This window comes from Lissotriton vulgaris, chromosome 2_1, assembly GCF_964263255.1.
Source record: "Lissotriton vulgaris chromosome 2_1, aLisVul1.2, whole genome shotgun sequence".
Lineage (NCBI taxonomy): Eukaryota > Metazoa > Chordata > Amphibia > Caudata > Salamandridae > Lissotriton > Lissotriton vulgaris.
In genome coordinates this window covers 129778502-129800833 of record NC_141687.1, presented here as the reverse complement: position 1 = coordinate 129800833, position 22332 = coordinate 129778502, and the positions used below count along the sequence as shown (strand labels likewise).

Sequence of the window (22332 nt, the reverse complement as noted above, 5' to 3'; positions counted from 1 at the left end):
TCAGCCAGCACCTAGGGAAACCTAGCAAACCTCACATTTTTTAAAACTAGACACCCAGGGGAATCCAGGAGAGGGTGACTTGTGTGGCTCTCATCAGGTTCTGTTACCCAGTATCCCTAGCAAACCTCATTCTTTGTCACCAAAAACAAATTTTCCTCACATTTCTGTGATGGAAAGATCTGTAATCTGCGTGGATCAAATAAATGTCACCCACCTCGCATTCCCCAAGTCTTCCAATAACAATGATACCTCACTTATTTGGGTAGGCCATAGTGTCTGCGACAGGAAACAGCCCAAAACACAACGTGGACATACCACAGTTTTACACCGACAACTGACCCTTTTTTTGCAAAGGGCCTAGCAATGGATTTTGAACCTTAGCTCTGCAGGCACCTTGGGAAACCTAACATACCTATACCTTTTTGTAAACTAGACACCCAAGGGAATTCAGGAGGGGGTGACTTGTGTGACTCACACCAAGTTTTTGTTACCCAGAATCCCTTGCAAACATCAAACTTTGTAAAAAAAAAAACATTTTCCCCACATTTCTATGATGGAAAGTTCTGGAATCTGCGTGGGTCCACAAACTTCCACCTAGACCACATTCTCCAATGTCTCCTGATTAAAATGGTACCTCACTTGTGTGCGTTTTCCAAGTGCCCGCAACAGGGAAGGACCCAAAATATATTGTGGAGATATCAAAATTACCTATCACAAAACAACCTCGTTGTGCAAAGGGGCACACCAAGGTTTTTGGCCCCGCGCTCGGCAAACCTCTAAGGAAACCTACCATACCCACACATCTTTTAAAAACTAGACACCCAGGGAAGTTCAGGGAGGTATGGCTTGTGTGGACCCCCCAACGTTTCCCTACTCAGATTTAGCTAGAAAAATCACTTTTTGCACATATTTTTGTGTGGGATCACTGCGCTGGCAAAAAAGTCCTACCACCCACCGTTCCCCTTGCTCTCCTAAGTTAAAAGATACCGCACTTGTGTGGGTGGCCCAAGGGCCTGCGACTGGGAAAGACCAAAAACATAGGGATTAAGGGTATAGCAGAGCGAATTCTAAGAGCTACATTTAAAAAAAATAATACGTTTTTAGCCGATTATGTATTGTACAGCTACACAAGTGAGGTATCATTTTACTCAGGAGACCAAGTGGAACACTAGGTGATAGGACATTTGGGTCAGTATGGTGATCTCACACAGAACTGTGTGGAAAAAGTGATAGTTATCAGCTAAATGTGAGGTTTGCAGGGGATTCTGGGTAGGAAAACGTCCGGGGACCCATACACGTCATAGGCTCTGCAATGGCAGCCTGAGACATGTTTAAAGGCGTAGCAAAATCAGTGCTGCAGGCCCACTATTACCTTTTAATGCACAGGTTGTGGGTACACTTTACAAGAGACTTACAAGTACAATAAATATACTGATTGAGTATATGCAAATGTTACCATGTTTTGAGCAGAGAGCACAACCACTTTAGTATGGTTAGCAAGGTAGAGTGTGCAGAGTACAAAGGCCAGCAAAATCGTAGTCAGCAAAAACAGGTCTGAAGGGGGTAACTACACCAAAGAAACCAGGTCTAACATACAGCTATTTCAAAATAACCTGTTGGTAAACTATGCATCCTGTAACTTCTTAATGTATAGGTATAAACCCAAGCCCAAGCATGCGTGGAGTGTACCTCAACACGTTTTTGACGCGTGTGTATTTTTTTTGCTTATGATTTACTCTTTTTTAATTAACAGAATTTTAGTTTTATTAAATGTTTCTCCCAGCTATACAAATAACTAGTGGGAAAAGGAAATTCTGCCGGTCTAACTCACACTTTCCGCAAAATGTGAGCCTAGTCTATTGAAGTGAACATTAGATGTACATGTAAGCATTTGAAACACAGGTGAAATTGTTTCTAAATACTGAACATGTTACCAATGTGTGGGGGTAAAACTTATTTACACAGCATTTCTCTAATTACTCCTCTGACATTTGCTTGGACATTCCATCTAGTCGAATGTAACTGACCCCCAATGTGAGAATGGCTAGTGGGCAGGGAGCTGAAGTGTTTAGTGGCTAAAATGATGACTTGGGATCTGGAGACCAGAGGCCAGATTTCTCAATATCTCATGCAACACAGCAAGACAACTTGCTAAGCAGCGTGAAAAGGAGACGGCAGCAATGCTCCCTATTTCACAGTATGTGTTGCATCCTGCTCTCTGCCTGTGCTGATAAGCAGACTGCTGCCTAGTGCCATTGCAGGCACCTCAGCGCCAAGGTTACAAAGGTGCCTACATTGCAGGCAGGCTTGTTTTTGCACATTATGGACACCTTCTTGCACAAAGCAATCCTTGGAGGCTTTTTCTCTTTCTAAGTGTACTTAAGTATTCAGTTGCCCTTGTAACACCATGTGTGCCAGAATGGCAATGTAATACATTGATAAAGCTAGCTCCTGAGTTTCAATCCCCCACCCTGACTAGACATCTTGCCGTTCTGGGCCGGCCACTGAAATTCCATGTACCTGAAATACTTTTGCAAGAAATGTAATGCAATGGTAAGCATGTGAAATGCAAAGGTGTAAATACCCACTATACAGTACTGTGTGCAATGCCTTTATGCTCTTTGAAAATTCCAATGCATACAGCAGTGTACACCAACACACACAGCCAACGCATCTGCTCTTGTCAAGTATGTAAATTGCACATGCTTCCATTTCTAATTTAGGAGGTTCAAATGACACAACTGGAAACCCTTTGCGATCCAGGTATTGGTTTTTCGTTTCCGCCTGTTTAACCCCTTCCATGCTGGTGACGAACCCCAGCCGTCACGCTCTGCGGCGCTCGTGTGCTGATGACGGCTGGGGTTCGTCACGGCCCCGCCCTGTTCTTTTGTTTACCGCACAGCAGCGGAAACGGCCCAGCATGGAAGGGGTTAAGTGCATCACTTATGTATAACATCATATGTAATTGAATGTGGAGGTATGGGCTGTGTAAGGTCGTGGGCCCTTGGCCCACATGCTATGGAATAATGACACAGACACGCTGTGTATTGTGACTGCACTTGCCAGGAGTTCGAGCGCCTGTATTGGATGGGTGTGGGGTGGTTATAAAGGCCAGCCCTCAAGAGAGTGGATGGTAAATTAGTACATGCTAGAACACTTGAACGTGTCCAGCAGGACACTACATTACTTTCAAACTTTAATGAAAACAAAAAAGGAGTCCAACCTGTGGGAATAAAATACAAACACACAAGACATCGCTTAGTCTCTCAACCTCGAGAGGCAGTCCACAGGACAGCAGCAGACTGGTGGAAAGGGGCCGCTGGGAGCACCTGGGAATTTGATACTCGTCCATGGTTAAACCAGCTACCATTGGGCTCGAACTCTGTGTAGATGGAGCCCGGCTCCTGTGGGTCAATGCCCACTCGCGCACTAATGATCGATCCTGTTTACCCTGCGGTTATGCAGTAAGTGTTTAACAGTGGGTGCATCAGGAGTATAAGTGGAGTCTGCTGCCCAGCTTACTCTTGGGGGCATCTTGACTCAGTGAAAGCATGTCTTGTCGGGACTGGGAGGGCATCAATGATGTTTGGGGCATCTTCCTCTAAGGCTACCTGGCACTTTGTCGGTGGAGCAGCTTCCAGACCATCTCTCGTGGGGTGATTCCCTTGAGGCCCATTCCAAAGAGACACCACAAGATCACATAGACTGTGCAGGGTTGCTTGTGGGCCACCCGGTGGACACTGAAAAGGTCACTGACAGAAACCATGGCAAAGTCATTCATGCAATAGCAAGGGGGGGGGGGTGAAACTTGGTCGGTGTGCTTGCCAACAGGACCGAGGTACGGATAGGCCATCAGATAGTCTCTGGACAATTGTTCTCCCACAGTGTCAGGAGTGCGTTGCTGGTCTCTTGATGTTTCGGCGGTGTAAGGCTCTACCATGGTGACGAGATGCTCCTTTGTTGCTTTTGGTGTTGCACATGGCAATGATGGTATGGTTGCCATTAGACGACCTGGACGACAGGTGAAAATGACTTACAGAGAGTGAGGGCGACTTCCGAGACTCTCCTCCTGGCATGTGATGTCATTAACGATACACATTAGTAGAGATGCCATGTTAACCAACTCATCCAAGCAGCTGGCGCCTGGAAATGGACGATCACAGTGGGAAGTGTGGGGCAGAGACACTGTTCGTGCTTGGTTCTCTTGCTGAGCTGTCGCGGGGGAAGTCGTTCGATCTCGGTGGCTGGCTTGTGTCTGTAGGTGCACTTTTTGGTAGATACACGAGCACTCAGTCTCTTCACCCTTTGATGTTTTGCTCTTGCAGTTGTAGCCAGGTCTTTCAGCGTGACACATCTGGACACCCACACTCTTCTCTCTCCTGTAACTCTGGCATGTAATGTGGCATCCTGCTACATATTGCACATGTTCTGCTCTGGTTTGTGCAAGGTGGCGTGAGGCCACATATCATTGGATCTCCTTACTTGGACCCCCAGCTAGCCCCGTCCTGGTCAAAGGACTGCACATCTTCTACCATCTTAGACCACTCGGAGGTCCTGTCCTGGATGTAGGACTTGGTGTCCTCTCATGGGTGTGTCAGCGAGGTTGTGATCGGCAGTGGAGGTTGGTTTGCTTTCAAGGTTCTGGTCTGCAGGCTCTTCCATACCTTTCAGCTCTTGGATAAGGTATTCCGGGTGCAACTCAGGATCACCAGCGGAGATGAGGCTCTCCTTTTATTTGCTGTGGTGTCAGCTTGCCACTAGGGATCATGCAACTTGGGTCAGTGAGTGACTCAGACTTAAAAGAGTGTGGGGGAGGATTCTCCCTGAACAGCCTCTGGCCCCCTGAGGGCGGTGCTGCTGCAGTTAGAGTGTAGATGCTAGCCTTCCTGCATTTGGGCCACACTAGGCCATTCCTCCCCACTTTGTTCTTGGAAGCACTGGTGGTGCTGCACATGTGTGTGGTAGATGGCAAATAGCTTTTTACTTGTCTTGATGGCTCATTTATGGTGCCCTCAGCTGGATCCCTGTGTGCCTGCTCTTCTCTCCATCAGTGGTGGCCCTTGCCACCTGGGTTGTATATTCTCTCCTCCCCCTTTAATGACAATGGCAGCCAGTTTTCCCTATTCTGCCAAGGCAGCTTGCTGTTGCAAACGCTCCTCACCAGGGGGCGTGAAGTGTATTCTCAGCCAGTCTCTGTTCTCTTATACAGCGGGGTCCCCATTGTAGCAAGGGAGACGGGGAGTTGTGCTAGTCACTGTCCACCTCTGGTGAGTCTGTCTGGGGGAGCAACATGGTCAAAGTTCAGCTTTGCTCTTTGTTGCTTTGCAGTGACATTCTTCCAGTGTTAGCCATTCTGGGCGGAGGAATGGGTCGGTAGCCTCCCGGCCGAAGCTCTCTGTTCCTGCTGAATCAGGCAGTATGTGAATGCTCAGCGGGCTTCACTCAGTGTCTGTGCTTTACTGTTTAGGGCGAGATGGCGGGGCATTTCTGGGCTCTCATTCATGCCTGGCGGCAGGGCGGATTTGTCCTGCGCATGAATGTTTTTATTTCCATGTTGGGGCTGTCTATTTTAAGCCCAAACTCAAAACACACAGGGCCAGTTGCAGTGACTTCTAATTGGTTGTGCAGCCACCGCTTCTCTCAGGCCGTGGCAGCTTTCCTAATACCGCGGGCCTCGTGGGGCACTAGAGATGTAGGTGAGGTGGGGGCCTTGCAATGCAGGGCAGCTTGTCTATTGCACCTATTGTTAGCTTGAGTGGCAGTGCAGCCACTTCACACTCTGCGCCATGCTCTTACTGGTACCTTGTCCTCGCTCAGGGGTGGTAGGGCAGCCAGCTTGTTCGCTGCTCCATGTGAGGGTTGTGGTGGGCACTCCTTTCCCTCCTCACTGGGACAGATGGTGGTAGGCAGTGCAAATTACAGGTGCATCAGCAGATAGGGGGCATAGTCAGTCACAGACCCTGTCATACCTTGAGGTGGGCCCTGGCGCGTTCTGGCATCAGTACTCACCCCTCCCCCTCATGCTGCTCACCAATTCACGCAGTTGCTCAGCAGGCAGATGGCAGCAGGGGCATCGGACTGTTGTAGGCAAGCATTCTCTTCTCTCTCTTCCTGCACAGCAAGGCGATGGTTCTCCCTCTTCTAGGGTTGATGCATCTGCTTCCATGCGCGGGTTACAAAGTCAATGTTGAGGCATTCCTCCCCCAGCACGGCAGTTGAGGCAGCATAGCATGTGGGGTCAGACCACTCGTTACCATTGTAAAGGAAAGAAATAATGACACAAAAATGGTGTGTATCGTTACTGAACTGGCCACAAGCTTGAGCGCTCGGGCCCTTTTATCGACAGGCACATGTCACTCGTGGCACCTGTGTTGAATAGGTGCGGGGTGGGAATAAAGACCAACCCTCAAGGGAGTGCCCGGTAAACTAGTACATGCTAGGACACTATAATGAGTCCAGCAGGACACTACAGGTTGCAGCGTCATGAATATGCTGGTCAGGGGTGGCTCCAACACGATGGTGGAGGAGCGTCGCCCCATTGCTTTCTCTTAGTGTGAGAAGCAGAAACATAAAATGGTATTTCAAATACCATTTTATGTTTCTGCTTCTCGCCCTGCGAGAAAGCAGTAGAGTGGGCCTGGTTGGTTGGTCCTACAGATCGGTAGCTTCTAGTCAGGCCGGACTGGCCATAGCGGGCACCGGGCCATCCCCAGGTGCGCCGCACGGGTGGGGGCCGGTTTTGGGACTCTGGGGGCCGATTTTGGTACAGGGCCGATTTAGCTGCAAAATCGGCCCTGTACCAAAATCGGCCGAAAACCGGCCCGGCAAAGAGCTCGGCGGCACCTCCAAATCCTATCCTGAGTGGGGATGGGGGCCGGCCGAGCACTTTGCCCGGGCCAGTTGTGGTTCCCAGTCCGGCCCTGCTTCTAGTTTCTGGAGCCAAGCTATGAAAGATTTTCACCAAGGGGCAGATGTATCAAGATTCCATTTTGCGATTTCTAAATAGCGATTTTTAATTTAGAAATCGCAAAATGGGATGTATGTAAAAAAATCGCTATTTTTTAGCGATTTCTTAATCTTCCTTATTTGCGAATTCGCAATTTGCGAATTCGCAATTAAGGAATAATTTCCCATTCATTCCTATGGGCCAGGAGGCCCATAGGAATGATTGTGAAATGAATCTCAATTTGCAATTCGCAATTTGCTATTCGCAAATTGAGAATAATTTCAAGGGTGCAGGGGTGTCTCAAATACACCCTGCTGCACCCCTGAAATGTACATGTGTGTCCATATGGCGTACATACATTACCTAAGGGCATGTGTGTGCATCAAATGCCACCTTCAAAAATGCCAAATTGTGCATTTTTAAAAAAATTCGCAATTAACATCAACTACAAGTTGGTGTTAATTCGCGATTTCTTAACCAAAATTCGCAATTGAAAAATGCTACATACAGAGCATATAAGGAATCGCAAAATTGCGATTCCTTAAATGCTATGGCAAAATAAGGAATCGCAAATTTTTGCGATTCCTTAATTTGCGAATTTTTGATGCATGCTAAAACATGCAAATAGACTGTTTGCGATTCGCAAAGGCCGAAATTCTGCGAATTTCGGCCTTTGCGATTCGCAAACGGCTTGATACATCTAGGCCCAAATTCCTAACAGCGTACACAGTTTGGAAGAAATAGACGAGGGACAATGCATAAAGTTGTTATTGTTGGTTAAAAGAAGAATATCTTCATATAGCACTTCACATCGCACTTCTACCTTTTCTAAGAGCTGTAAATAAGAGTTATTACTGTCACCCAGTTCGAATCGTTCTGAATTTACCGATCATGAAAGTTGGATCAACAGCTGGCTTTACCACAAATCGGCTTTTAGGTTTTGTAGTGCCAGCAGCGAGTGCATAACCCGTGAAGTCACTTCCGGGCTTTGCAGGTATTTCAATGACACAAAGAAGCCGACGACCACAGAGTAAGGGAATGTTAGTAAACAGGGCAGATCGAAGATGCTATGAATTGCACAACGTAGGATGGTTCCTCTTTTTTCTTTGATGATTCAAGCCCACTGTAAAACTTGGCCCATCTCCGCCGCTCAGCTGTTGTCTTCCTTAGACTGGAAAATATCTCTCCCGGGTGCCTTGTGCGACACCTTGTGTATCACCCAAAAAATTCTTCCCTTACCCCTTAATGTGGTACTTTTTTATTCTGATACCTCCTCCAGGGGAGGACATTTTACTTTGCTCTGGTTAGGTGTTAGTCATTGCCTTTTATGCATCAGTTTGCATTCTTTAGTGGTCTTCATCACACGCCCCCAAAATACATGTATTCTTTTCTGGCATTGTTTCTAACATTGATCTCTCCTGTGGTTCGATTATTAAATAGATCTATGAATTTACGAAAGCGATAATGTCTTTTGTTGCATCAATTAACTAAAATACATCACGTATTTTACCATTATAATAATATTTCGTGACCCCTGGTGACCCTTCTTTATAGGTTCCGAAACCCAGTGAATTTGCCATACTTTAAAGTCTCTTGTACATGAGCTGTCACTAATTGTTCAAACTTGTTGGCCAATCTAGAGCCCTACAGCTTCCCCTTGACGCCCAGTTACTAATGTGAATCCAACAATGGTAGAAGAATTCTTGGAGTACTAGGTAATTAGCATTTTGAGGTTTAGGCTCTCCCTTACTATTAGTTACAAGGCATTTGATGATGATTTATTGCGATCTGGTGCCCTCTGGTGGCTATTTGTCGCTGTGTTCTAAGACAAGTGCCTGTAAATGGCTTACTAAAGCATAAGAGGTGACTGACTTAAGTACAGAGACACTCTTCTCTACAGTATGTTATTTTGTAAGTTCATAGCATAGATTGGATTTTGGGCTGGGGTTTTTATGTACTGCTCAGGAGTTCATGAACACATACACTATGTTTTACATCATTATTAATACATTGTTCTCTGTGTGTTGGTTCTTACCGTCCATGTCGAGTCGTTGCATTATAATAGCCAATTCTACTTCACTCGGCATGTACCCCAAAGAGCGCATTGCCATGCCCAGCTCTTGCTTGGATATGAAGCCGTTCCCATCTCGATCTAGCACCCGGAAGGCCTCACGGATTTCTGTAACATAAAGAATCGAAAAAGGCCAATTAAAAAGAAATGTGAGTTGATCAGTCACGAAAAGCCAGCACTCAACTGAATTCTTCACATCCCTTCTAAATTAGAAACTGATCAAATATATTTCATATATTTGTTATCATTTTTAATTATAAATAATATTAATGTATTATTAAAGATATATAACTGAAAATATTATAAAGAAAAAAATTGCTAAAAGTATATATTTGTTGGGGTTTCTGGTTCACTAGGGTTTGCACTGAAGCCAGGATGAACCCCAGTTACACACCCAAGATAACCCCTGCTCATTCTCTTGGCAGCTTAGCATGAGCAGTCAAGCTTTTTCCAGAGGCAAGTGTAAAGTATTTGCACGACACACACATACACACACACGTGACATAACAAATACACCACAAAAGAAACTCCACATAGGGTTGTGTAAAAATCTCATATATGGTAAATAACACATAGACTGAAATCACATAAACCATAAATCACTTTGCTAACTAGACAAGTGCCATAATCTTCACAGTTAGTGCACTAAAGTAAACACTTATATGTTGCACACATAATAAAACAACGCCCTACACCCTCACTGTACATAGTATGCAGGTCCTGAGATAATACTCGTTATTCAATCATTACAAGGCAAAAAACAGCATGAACAATGACATGCAGGCTGTTAGGTTAGGAGACACATTGTTCATCATAATTACAGTGAAATCCTAGGGCACAGAATTTGTGCGCTAATATCAAGCTGAGTACGATAATTTACTTTCTGCTAAGAGAGCACATATGTACGTTTTACTTATGGACTCAGGGGAACGGGAATTAGGCGAATGCTGCGAAAAAGGTATGCAAGTATAGCAATCCGGGACCGGGCGTGCAGTGACAAATGTGGCCACTTGCCCCCCCCCCCCAGTATGTACCAACACGGGGAGCACACCACACTTCAAACTCAATCTGGAGGTCCTGTTTGGGCTCTCCAGCATTGGGGTCAGAAAAAGCAGCTGCCCGTGCGCCCACAGTGCAACTGCTGGCAAACGCAGCTATCCTGGCTCAACAGTCATTCGCCCTGGTGCACTGTACTTTTAATCCTAGCGAAGAGTGTCCCATAATAAAGGTCTTTTTTGTGCTCTTGAGCTAGTTTTAACCTCACTTTCCTCACAGTTTTGATTTCTTTTGCGCTGCGCCCTTACTCACGCTGTTAGCTCTTCATATGTGGATTTAGGATATGCTATAGAACATACAAAACATTCCTGAGCTCCTCCCTCTCAGAGAGGGGGTTGTAGCCCCCAAAGGAACTAGGTTTTTCCTCTGGGAGGAGAATCCCATATGATGAAGCATGTCACCTATGGTGAGTGAGGGATTTCGTCCTGAAAAGGGAAATGCCCAAAGTTAGTTCTGTTGGGCATAGTCACTGGTTCTGGTTCATATGTCATTTTTATATTTTGTAAACCAGTCAGTAGTGGTTCTCCACACTTTCTAATTACTATCACTACAAACTGCCCCTACCTCAATTGGTTGGGGAAAACCTGCGCCACCTCCATTAGGATCACTCCCAAAAGCTCCTTCGACCCTCTGAAATCAACCAAAAGGTCTGCCTCCAGTGCAAGCTCCTTGGGATCGAAGATCTCTAGAAAACAGGTACTGAACATATGCTCTCCAACAATTGAGTCAGACAGCCCCTCACATGTGTCAACCACACTAACCCATCACCTTACCATCAAGTACCTTGCAAAAGTACCACACATCACCCTCCTGAGACTGGTGTGACAGTGTCTGACTGTTTCTTCCACTCAACCCACAAGCTTCTGGACAGTCTCCATACTCACATCCCAAGCTTCTATTATGGCCGAACTCCATTCCCTGCACCGCTCATCTAGAGTCACAAGAGTGTTCCTGCCACTACTAGGAATATGATCCCCTGTGCCAGTTCCCCAATCTAACTCAGGGACCCTGCGCACCACTGGAGCGACCTCATAAAACTGAACCCCTTCGTGTATGTCAACCCCCTCCTTCAAGTCAGGCATCTCTGGGTGTACGTACTTCTCCCTCAGCACTAGACATCACATTTTTGCTGCCACCATCTGAGCAGGACTCCGCCCTTATGGCTGTTCTTTTGCAACTCAGCAAAGCTTAATTCATAAGTTGCATACCTTTCCTCAAATTCCACAATGTTATTCTCATTCCAATTCTCTAGTGGAAAATCAGAATATCAATGCCTTCTTCCTCCAGGAGCTCTTCACTGGCTACCAAGATCCCTGCTGATTTGCTTCAAATGAACCAGTGAGTAGGATTACAATTTCCCAATCTCAAACACAATTTCTGCTCTAGTTACTGCTGGGTCGTCCAGCTGAGATATGACTGTGGATTGTCACAAAAGGAAATTCAAAAATCAGTATGTGGTTGTGTAATGGCCTAAGTGCAGAGTTTGTAGTACAACAATGAGTCACTGTGGTACTGCGGAAATGCATGTACTATCCTCACCGCTGACAACCAATGCTAGAAATGGGGTTTCTGGTTGGCTAGGGTTTGCACCAAAGCCAGGCAGAACCCACCACTCTAGTCAGGGTAAGGGTATGCTCACACCCAAGAAAATAACCTGCTCACCCCCTTGAGATCTTGCCATAAGCAGTCAGGCTTTTCCCAGAGGCAAAGTGTAAAGAATTTGCAGAACACGCACACACACCAGTCACACAACAAATGCACCAAAAAAGAGCCTCCACACCTGGTTATATAAAAATCTCATATTTTGTATATAACAAATATACCACAATCGCATAAATCATAAATCACTTTTTCAACTAGGCAATTGTCATAATTTTCAAAGTTAGTGCACTAAAGTAAGTACTTATATAATGCGAACGTCATAAAACAACACCCTACACCATCATGGTACATAGTATGCTGTTCCTGAAATAATACTTGTTATCCTATCTTTGCAAGGTATAAAAGAATATGAACATTAGGGAATTAAATGCATGTTAGGTTAGGAGACACATTATAATCAAAGTGAAAACCTGGGGGCACAGTTCACAAGCTCTGTACAGTAATTTTCTGTGTTCTGAGAAAGCACTCATGTACATTTTAATGAGGACCCTTCTGAACTGGGAAGGTAGTGAAATGAATGCTGCACAAAAGGTAAGCAAGTATGGCCCCTCGAACCTGGCAGGCTGTGACAAATGCCAACACTCAGCACCCCCCAAGTATGTACCAACACAGAAAGGCACACAGGGAGGCACACACTGCAAACTCAAGCGGGAGGCCCTGTGCGGGCTTTCCAGCAATAGGGTCAACCAAGGCAGCTGCCTGCATCCTCGCAGCCTACCTGGCTCAACACTCAGGTGCCCACTAAGGCCCGCACTTCGTGCAAAGCGGTTCGTGGGCCGTTTCTAGGCAGCCTCACAACTCCTGTTATTGCTACTCTTGCACCCTCATGCAGGGCACGGGATCAGTGCCACAGGAGCAGAGGCATGTCTCCAGACTCCCGCTCCATTCACAAGCAAGCAAGCCAAAGGCTGTGACCCTGATTGAGGCAGGGCACAGGATTGGGTCCACGGGAGCAGGATTGTTTCTCCGGTTTCCTGCTCCATTCGAAAGCAAGACAAAGGTCAACATGGCATTTAAAATTTGCACGCGCAGACACTACAGTGGCAGGTCTGAGACATATTTACAGGGCTGCTCGTTGGTGGCACAACCAGTGCTGCAGGCCCACTAGTAGCATTCGATGTACCGGCCTTTGCACCTTCAGTGCAGTTTACTAGGGGCTTACCAGTATTCAAATATGCCAATTATGGATAACCAATCATAATCACAATTTACACAGAGAGCAAATGCACTGATCAGCAGTAGTAAAGTGCCCAGCGCCCTATAGAAAACACAAAGTCAGAAAAATAGGAGGCAAAAGGGAAAATGTTTGGGTATTATATCTAATTAAATATATATTTATTCAGTCGATTGCGACCATAAAAAAAACACATAGTAAAAAGACGCTACAACAACAAAAGTTAAAATATTAATACAATCCCTGGTTTTACATCACAGACAGACCTTTCCATATCTTAGTAACAACCTAAGTAAACTTCATGATGGATGCAGCAATAAATGGTGGGAAAAATATTTACAAGAAAATGGTCACACATGGGATTGGTAATAAATATCTCTTCCTCCTATCCTATTTTACAGGATAAAATAAAGTGCAATGTAATTTGAGGCATAAAAGAGTCTCAGCCGGCTAGATTACCTTCTTTATTCCCCTGGTTACCGAGCTAGTAAGAAATCAAGATAACCATAAAGACAGTGCACAGGTTAAAAAGGCACCTGTAAGAAATAAAATTAGGTCACAAACATATTTATTGTAGTTAAATATTAAGGACAGTCTATGGAATTACATTACAAAGAGATATTTCGAAATCCTAAGCAGCCTGAATAAATGACACATTTGATGCATCAACAAACGACGGGGGTAAAATTTGTAAGAGAATCAGACCCAGGAGGCACGGTCTCAAATTGGCAGCACAGAGGACTGGTAATAAATATCTCTTCCATGGCCCTGTGTAAAATGTACAGAATAAAATAAAGTGATATGTGATTTGATTTGTGAATTTATTGCAAAAACATGCAATAAAGTCCCCCGTGGCAGCCCAACTGGTCAATTACCAAGTGATAAACCAAAAAAATCACCTCAATGCCTCCATGGAGCGATTGCTTACTCCAGGGTTACCTGTTGGTTTATCTGTAGCTGAAGATTTTAACACAGCTCCAGTGAGTTTCCATCCACCCTTTCCTTTTATGGGAGTCATATCTTCCAGCGAGTTTATTTCAATCATTTCATATCCAGCAAACTCACTGTAGCGTGCTGCGTTACTTATTTTTGCTTGTCCTTTTGCAGCAGACCCACTGGATTATGCTGCCGGATGTCCGCCGGAGCAAACCCTTGACGAGACCCCCGGTCACAGGAGAGCTGTGCTGCCACCTCCGCCCACACTCCTGCTCCTCTTTGAACGAAATGCCAATTCTTCCAAAAACTGCAACCGCACCGCAACAATGAGCTGTTCCATTGTCACAACAACAAAAAATAACTCCTTCCCCGCCCATACCCACTTCACTGCACACCATCCGGCACCGCCGCTATACCATCAGAGGAGTAAAGCGAGAGCTCCAGGGAAGGATTGGCACTGCGGGCAGTCGGGCATTGGCCGAAGGGCCGGCTTGTCAGTGCCCTTTGTGGGCCGTTTTCATCTTCTTTCCCAGTCCACAGAGGACACTGGGCTGGGATAGTAAAGCAGCCTCGCTGGGGGGCCACGATCATCTGTGGCCTACCCCTGACCCCCCCTGCCTTGCCAGACTATCGCCCCTGATGTGGGGTGGAGAACAGGTGATTGGGAGAATCTGCCTCCCTGTGGGCCAAGCCATTACGCCATTCTCACTTCACACCCCCTGGGGCCCATGCAGCTCAGAAACGGTGTTCGGTGTTGTATTTTGCATCTTGCCCACACCCTTCTCATTCAGACGGCATGGTGGGCGGGAAAGGGTGGCTTTACTTTGGGGCCTCGCTGTGGGGGCCAGGTGATGTTCTGTTGCTCAGGTAAATAGGGCTGGGGAGTGGTTGAGTAATTAGTAAACTAAGGGGCCTCACTATTGTTCTATTGCTCAGACTGTAGGCCACGTTTACCTTGGCCCCAGTGTCCTTCACAAGAACAGTATCCTTCCACTTTCATGCCTTGCTTGTGCATAAACATATGAGGGCTGAAGGTCAGAGTTGCTGAGATGGGGGATCAGTTTCGAGTCCCAGCGCCTGCTCTCAACATCCTGTGATTCTGGGCAAATAACTTACAGGCACATGCATCATTGTTGGCTTTTGCAATTCCTTAATTGCGATTTTTAAGGAATCGCAATTAAGGAATCGCAAAAGCCAATGCATGTAGAAATCGCTTAAAAAATAGCGATTTCTAAACATTCCTTAATTGCGACTTGCAAATTGCGAGTCGCAATTAAGGAATACCTCCCCATTCATTCCTATGAGCCTAGAGGCCCATAATAATGAATGGGAAGACATTCTCAATTTACAAATCTCAATTAGAGAATCGCAAATTGAGAAAGCAATTTCAAGGGTGCCAGGGTGTCAAAAGGACACCCTGTTACACCCCTGAAATTGGTCCATGCACATATGTTGCACACACACATGCCGTAAGGGCATGTGTGTACGCAACATGAAACTTTTTCTAAAAATGTGCATTTTTCAAAGTTTTTGCAAATTACCATGAAGTTCAACTTCATGGTAAATTGCCCCCCACCTTCCCCAAAATAGTGAAATCGCTGATTTTTTTACTTTCATGCATTGCATTTAAGGAATCACAAAATGTGATTCCTTAAATGCAATCGCAATTTGAGAACTCGCAATTATTTGCGAAATCTGAAATTGCGAGGGCCTTGACCCTTTATGCATCGCAAAAGCTAATTTTGCGATCGCAAACAGCCAGTTTTTGCAAATCACACCGTTTGCGATCGCACAAGGCTTTGATGCATGTGCCTGTTAATCTCCAAGGCCCTAAAATAAAAAAATCTGATCTTGGGGACTATAATTGATGCTCACGAATAGAGCTCAAATAGCCTTGGGGTGAGTTCACACTATATAAAACTGTCAAAAAGAACAATTATATTACAGCTGGTGTGGAGAACATGCCCAGGATCCCATTCCACGGCTGAGCGCCGATCCACAGCGCTTAGACCAATCACAACACTGCATTGCAGCATTGTGATTGGCCTAGGGGAAGGAGCCTTGCTGCCTCCTGTTCTGGCCCCGGAGAGGAGAGACTAAGACGACGTGCAGGAGAGCAGCGAGAATGTACGTTTTAAAACTTTTTTTTGTTTTACATCACATGGTGGCTCCCGATGCGTTCCAGCCACTACTGTTAGTTAACATATTGTACATTGTATTTATATAGCACTTACTACCCCTGACTTTGAGTTGAAGTGCTTTGCTATGAGTAGCAAGCTACTCCGGAACCCAAGATTAGAGGTTGATAGTATATTAGTAATCTTTTTTTCTTTGTGCATTAGTTGCACATCTTTGCTGTTGTATTGTACAGCGCTGATGTCTGCACATCAGACCTATATCAGCAACATCAAAGATGTGCACATCAAGCCCAGAGACGCTGCTGTACCATCCTGCAAAATCTGCATGTACAAACGGTGCTTCTATGAGCTACACTACACTCTAATATTGTTGGGGTGCAGAGGCTCAATCCAGGTGCACCACATGAGAGCACGATTCTGGGCTGCAGTGTTGTCTGTATGGATGGGCATGAAGGGATATGTACAAGGAAAGCAGTAGTGTTTTATACCGTTGCCATTTCATCCGCATGGGAAGGAGAACAATTTTAGCGGACTCCAGGTTCAGGCAGAAGAGGTGAACTAGTGGAATAAAAAGTAAATAAACAATCTGCAAATAAAAAGAAATGAAATCCCATGTAGTGCGAAGCACTTTTTATAATGTTGAGCAGATGTTGGAAATTGTGGCCCGCAGAATGTGCTTCAGATTTGGTGCGGGAGACTTCACCAGCTGCTTCACCGGATCGGGTGACCAGCAGCAACACACTCAAAGTTGGCTGACAGCCATACCCCTACGAATAGGGTTTCACAATAATTAGTAGCTGCATATTCTGAATACTCATCTGTACCACAGAATATAGAATCCGCTTCATGAATAAACTTTAATTAAATGGAATTATGGTCTCTGTTACTCTTTAGACTATCTACTACTATTTATCTTCGGGACGGAAGTACAACAGACAATGAGGACCGTAATCATAGTACCTTAGCCCTGAAGAAGTCCCTGTGTACTTCATGGTAGCGACGAAACACGTATTGGCTAGGCTATGATTCTGTACCAAAGAATGGACAATAAGGACAATACATCCTGGAACCACACAAAGCAGTGGATGAACAGTGTTTCTTTCTTTCCAACACTCATTACTGTACTAACTTAAATCTATGTACCACTAGCATGTTAGGAGTTCTTTGTCTGTGGTTTACCACAATATAGGGAGAGGGGTGGTTCTCCCTACCCTTTTGCACAGCACTTACGCCTTAGTTCACCTTATTATATCTGCATACTGCCTTAGAGCGCCCCCACCCCACTAGAACAACCACAGGGCGGGCAGTGTCTTTACCGCTTTGTTCACCTCCTCTTTTCCTCCAGTCCCAGCTGGTACTGCCCAGCAGAACTGGGATCACTGTCTTACTAGAATAATGCACACAAAGAAAGGGGAGGCAAGACAAGGCGGCAAAAGGTACTTACATTTAGGGAAAAGTGCGGGAGCTAGATATACAGCCTGATTCATCAAAGACCCGTTTTGCGAGTCTATATTAGCGATTCATAAGGAATCGCTATTACAGGCTCGCAAAACGGGATTCTTGTAGGAATCGCAAAAAAAAATGCGATTCCTACATATTCCTTATTTGCGTTTAGCAAATTGCTAATCGCAAATAAGAAATAACACCCCATTCATTCCTATGGGCCAAAAGGCCCATAGGAATGAATGGGGAGTGTTCCTTATTTGCGATAAGCAATTAGCTAATCGCAAATAATATAGCGATTTAAAGGGTGCCAGGGGTGTCCAAAGGACACCCTGTAGCACCCCTTAAATGTAAATTTAAACAGGTGTTGCGCACACACATGTCCAAAGGACATGTGTGTGTGTGCAACATGCAACTTAGAAATATGCTTTTAAGAGCATTTTTCTAAGTTTTCGCTATTTACCACGAGGTTTGACCTCGCGGTAAATAGCGGCCCGAAATAGCGAATTCGCAATTTGAAAATGAATGATGAATTGCATTTAAGGAATCTCAAATAGAGATTCCTTAAATGTAATTCCTCGCAAATTTGCGAATTCGCTATTACCGATTTTTGCATTTGGGATGATGAATCCCAAATGCAAAAATTGCGCTCGCAAAGGGCCAGATTCTGAGAATCTGGCCCATAATTTCTTTTGAATGTTTTGCTAAATGTTTTTATGGCTGATATGCAAAATGTATTTCTTTACTGTTGGAGAATAGAACCTCTAATGGCAAAGATAGAGGTTCAGAGCTGCCCTTACTCTTAATTTTGTAATTACATGTTCTATTCCCAGAGATTCCTATTTTACCCTTTCCCCTTGACTTTGTACTAGATTTCTGATTTATGTGATGATCAGAGTCAAGGATATTGCCGGTTGGGAAAGAGTATCTAACTACATTGTGCTGTCATATAGATATACATTGCCTATATGCTGTGTTAAGTTAGCATGAGCTTATTAGGTGGTAGAAACCTTATCCCATGTCCAACACCCTGATCCCATAATACCTTCTCAAGAACTCTGCGATCAGATTGCCACTTTTTTCCACACTAAAATCTCGGATATTTATACAGCTCTCCAGAGTCATAATCTTACCCATGTCCCCTATCCCTCCTTAGATCATCCCTCAGCCTCCAAAGATATCTTGACCAACTTCCCTCTTCTCTCGACTGAGACACTGGACAAATTACTAGACTCAACCAAGTCTGGCTCCCCTCTGGATCCCTGTCCCCTTAAAATCCTTAAAAATTGCAGGGACACTCTACTTCCCCCTTTGCTGGAAGTTATGAATAGAGCCATCTCCAGTGGTGAGTTCCCAGCCCCTTGGAAGACTGCCATCGTTAAGCCTCTTTTAAAAAAGGCCTCCTTGGATCCTGGGATTCTGAAGAACTTTCGCCCCATTTCTCTCCTTCCCGCTCCAGCTAAGATGTTGGAGGCTCATTTAAACCACCATCTTAGCGCTTTTTTAGATAAGACCTGCCTGCTTGACCCATCTCAGCACGGCTTTCGAAAGGCACACAGTACAGAGTCAGCCCTTACAGTGGTGGTCAATAATATCCGCGCCAAGGTTGATAGTGGTCAGACCACTCTTCTGATCCTACTCGACCTTACGGCAGCATTTGACACCCTGTCCCCCACCATTCTGGCCGCCCGCCTCAGTGAGACGGGGGTGAAGGGGCTGGCTCTCAGTCTCCTCACTTCTTTTCTTAACCATCGGGAGCAAAGGGTCAAACTGGGTGACTTCCTTTCCAATGCCATGCCTTTGCAATGTGGGGTACCACAGGGCTCCGCTTTGAGCCCCACATTGTTCAACATCTACGTGGCCCCACTTGCTAGACTTGTAAGAACTTTTGGACTGGAAGTGCTCTCATACGCCGACGACACCCAGATTATGGTCTCCCTGTCCCACTCTGTCGAGACCACGGCCCTAAATTTCCGAAACTGTATGGAAGCTGTGGCAGGCTGGATGGCTTCGAATTTTCTTAAATTGAATGGGGAGAAAACGGAGATCTTGATCTTTGGGGGAAATAAGGAGATCTGGTCAGATGATTGGTGGCCCCAGACACTTGGATCCTGTCCCCAGCCTTCCTTATCTGCCCGTAACCTGGGAGTCATTTTTGACACCTCACTTGCTTTTGATAAGCAAGTAAGTAGAACTGTCGCAATCTGCTGTGGGGTCTTAAGGATCCTAAGAAAACTTTCTCTTTACCTTTCTCCTGATGCCCGGAAACAGGTGGCAGTTGCCCTTCTATCCTCGCGACTGGACTACTGCAATGCTCTTTACCTTGGCATGAGCACTAAACTACTCCATCGCCTGCAGGTCATCCAGAACGCGGTAGCAAGATTCGTTGTCAATGCCCCCAGACGTTCCTCCGGGACCAGGATCAGGAGAAACCTTCACTGGCTCCCGGTGTATGCCAGAATAAAATTTAAAATTCTGACCATCACCCACAAGGCTCTTCACGGTGCTGGCGCTGAGGGCATCAGGACCTTAGTGTCGACCTATATCCCAGGCAGGGCACTACGCTCCTCCGGTCAGTATCTGTTGTCTATTCCCCGAGTTGCCAAGGCGAGATGGGGTGGTAAGGCATTCTCCTCACTAGCCCCCAGACTTTGGAACGAGCTCCCCCTGGAACTCAGGGGCCAGGATTCCCTGCTGCTCTTCAGAAAGGGCCTCAAAACCCTGCTCTTTACTGAAGCCTACTCTTAGGTTTCCTCTTACCTCCTTTTCATTTCAGTACCGGGCTTTTTTATTCCATCTTTTGCGCCTTGACGCCTTTGGGCAAAGTAGCGCTTGTATAAATCGCCTTTCAATCAATCAATCAATCATTAGGAGTTTAAACGCCATTTTACCTTTCTGCTGCTTCTGTACACGACACATAGCTGTTGCTTTAGCTTTGAGCCTAGTAGAATGTTTTGATTCATGCGAGAATAATATGTTGTTACTCTGATATCAGCCTTGCTTGGTGAGCTGTGTCTGTACAGTGAGTGCAGAAACCTTCAAGGATATCTCAACACAGTGGTTGTTGTGAGGTCTGATCTTCACACGTTCGTAGACATACCATACATGCAGCTGCGGCCAAGTTCTGGCTTTAGGCACGTTTTATATTGCTTTGCACAAGAGCATAACACACACTTGATGGTTCTTTGCATGCAGAGAGCTGGTGGAAGATGATGTGATCCCTTACCACTAGGATCTTGAGGTATGGGGCCACCCTGCTAAAAACCCAAAGAGACCTTCTTAGATATAATATAATATACTAGCTAGGGAGGGTGAGAATTAGGTGTTACTGAACCCTATTTGTTTTAGCATATTACCGTGCTTTCACCTTTTGTGTTCTACGGACTAGTAACTATGCTGATTACTTTGTTTCTTATAATATGTTTGCTTGTATTAGCTAAGATACTGCATTTGAGAACACTGCATTAGTGAAGAAACATTTCAAATATGCACGTGTCCTTTTTTACTCCTTGTTCTGGATTGAAATGATTGTATAACCAAAGAGTGTTCATGTGTTCCACGTTACCTGAGGTGTACTAAGTCCATGTTCTGGTTTGTCTAAGCATTAGGAGTTTGTGATAACCAATGAGACACTGTAGCTAGTCTGGTAGGGGATTTTGGGTACTAAGGTGAGTTTTGGCACACCCTAATTCACTGAGGTTCCAAGTCTCTATGCACAGTTCTGCATGAGAACGGAATCCCTGCGACAGTGCAAGGCATTAAGACTGCAAGTAAATATTCAGTGCTCCTAGTCTTTACCAATGTTACTGGCTCTGTAAGCTTGAAAATGCCTAATTCACCAACCATTTCTCTACAAATCAGACCTCTGAGAGTAACCAAATAGTCTTTCGTGAAAGTGCATGTCCCGCAAAAGTGGGCCACATTTTTTGGCAGTGCTCAGCCAAATTGTGATCCCAATCCGACCCTGAAGAGCTCCGACCCGCTTCAGCCACTGGCCGTCATGTTCCCTGCCCTTATCAGGAGATTCCTCTTCCACATTGTTACATATCATATCATATCCATAGGATAGAATACACATTCAACTTTTATAAAGGGGTGTGGAGCAGCAGGCAGGGGGCCTTACTCCAGACAGCGGGGTTCATGGTTCGATCCCCAGTGCCGGGTGCAGGTTAGCCCAGCACCATGTGACTCTGGGCAATAGCTCGCTAAATCTTCCTGACGGCCCCCAGCGCCGGCACACCTCTCCGGAGGTAGCTGTGGGGTTTACAAATGCTTGTATTTCATAAAGGGGAGATTAATTAGTATCTCTATTGCCCATAATAGGTAGCGGAAAACCTGGAATCTAATATAGCTAGGCTTAAAAGCAGATCAGAGAACTCCCCAACTGTTCAGGACAAGGCCCCACAACTGGCTGAATTGTAGGAAGCAAAAAAATGCCTGTTAAGCGTCCTGGAAGGTGGAATCAGGAAGAAATGGGAGGTCAGTAAGATATCTCACTATGAAAAAAAGATACTTAAGGATCTAGGTGGTATAGGGCCTCCATAAGTTGGCCCAAATGACATTTAAAAAAGTAATGATGTAAACTAAAAGACTACTTTAGATTTGGAGCAACCTTCTTCTTACATTTTTAGGAACAACAAATCTTTTCAAAATGTCTATGCTGCCAAATTTTACCTTCATATTTGATGCAATTTCCTTAGCATTTAATCTAGACACCATTAAGAAACTACAAGGTGATTTAAGTAGTTTCATCTGGTCTGATAAAGGAGTAAGGATTGCCTGGAAGAAGATCCATTGGAGAAAGATTTATGTGGGGATAGCAAGTCCAGAACGCCTTATCTACTATTGGGCCTTTCAGTTTCAAACTTTTAGATCTCTATTCTTAGAAAAGGAACTTTACTACTAC

General features: G+C 45.2%; 1 protein-coding gene across 1 annotated transcript in view; it reads right to left on the bottom strand.

Annotated features, from left to right (window-relative positions):
* The window catches only part of CALN1 (calneuron 1), a 1377605-nt gene that overhangs the window by 885852 nt on the left and 469421 nt on the right, over positions 1-22332 (bottom strand). The window contains exon 2 of the mRNA XM_086958485.1: positions 8982-9125. Coding sequence (XP_086814611.1) covers positions 8982-9125 — 144 coding nt within the window. The remainder of the gene's footprint in view (positions 1-8981; positions 9126-22332) is intronic.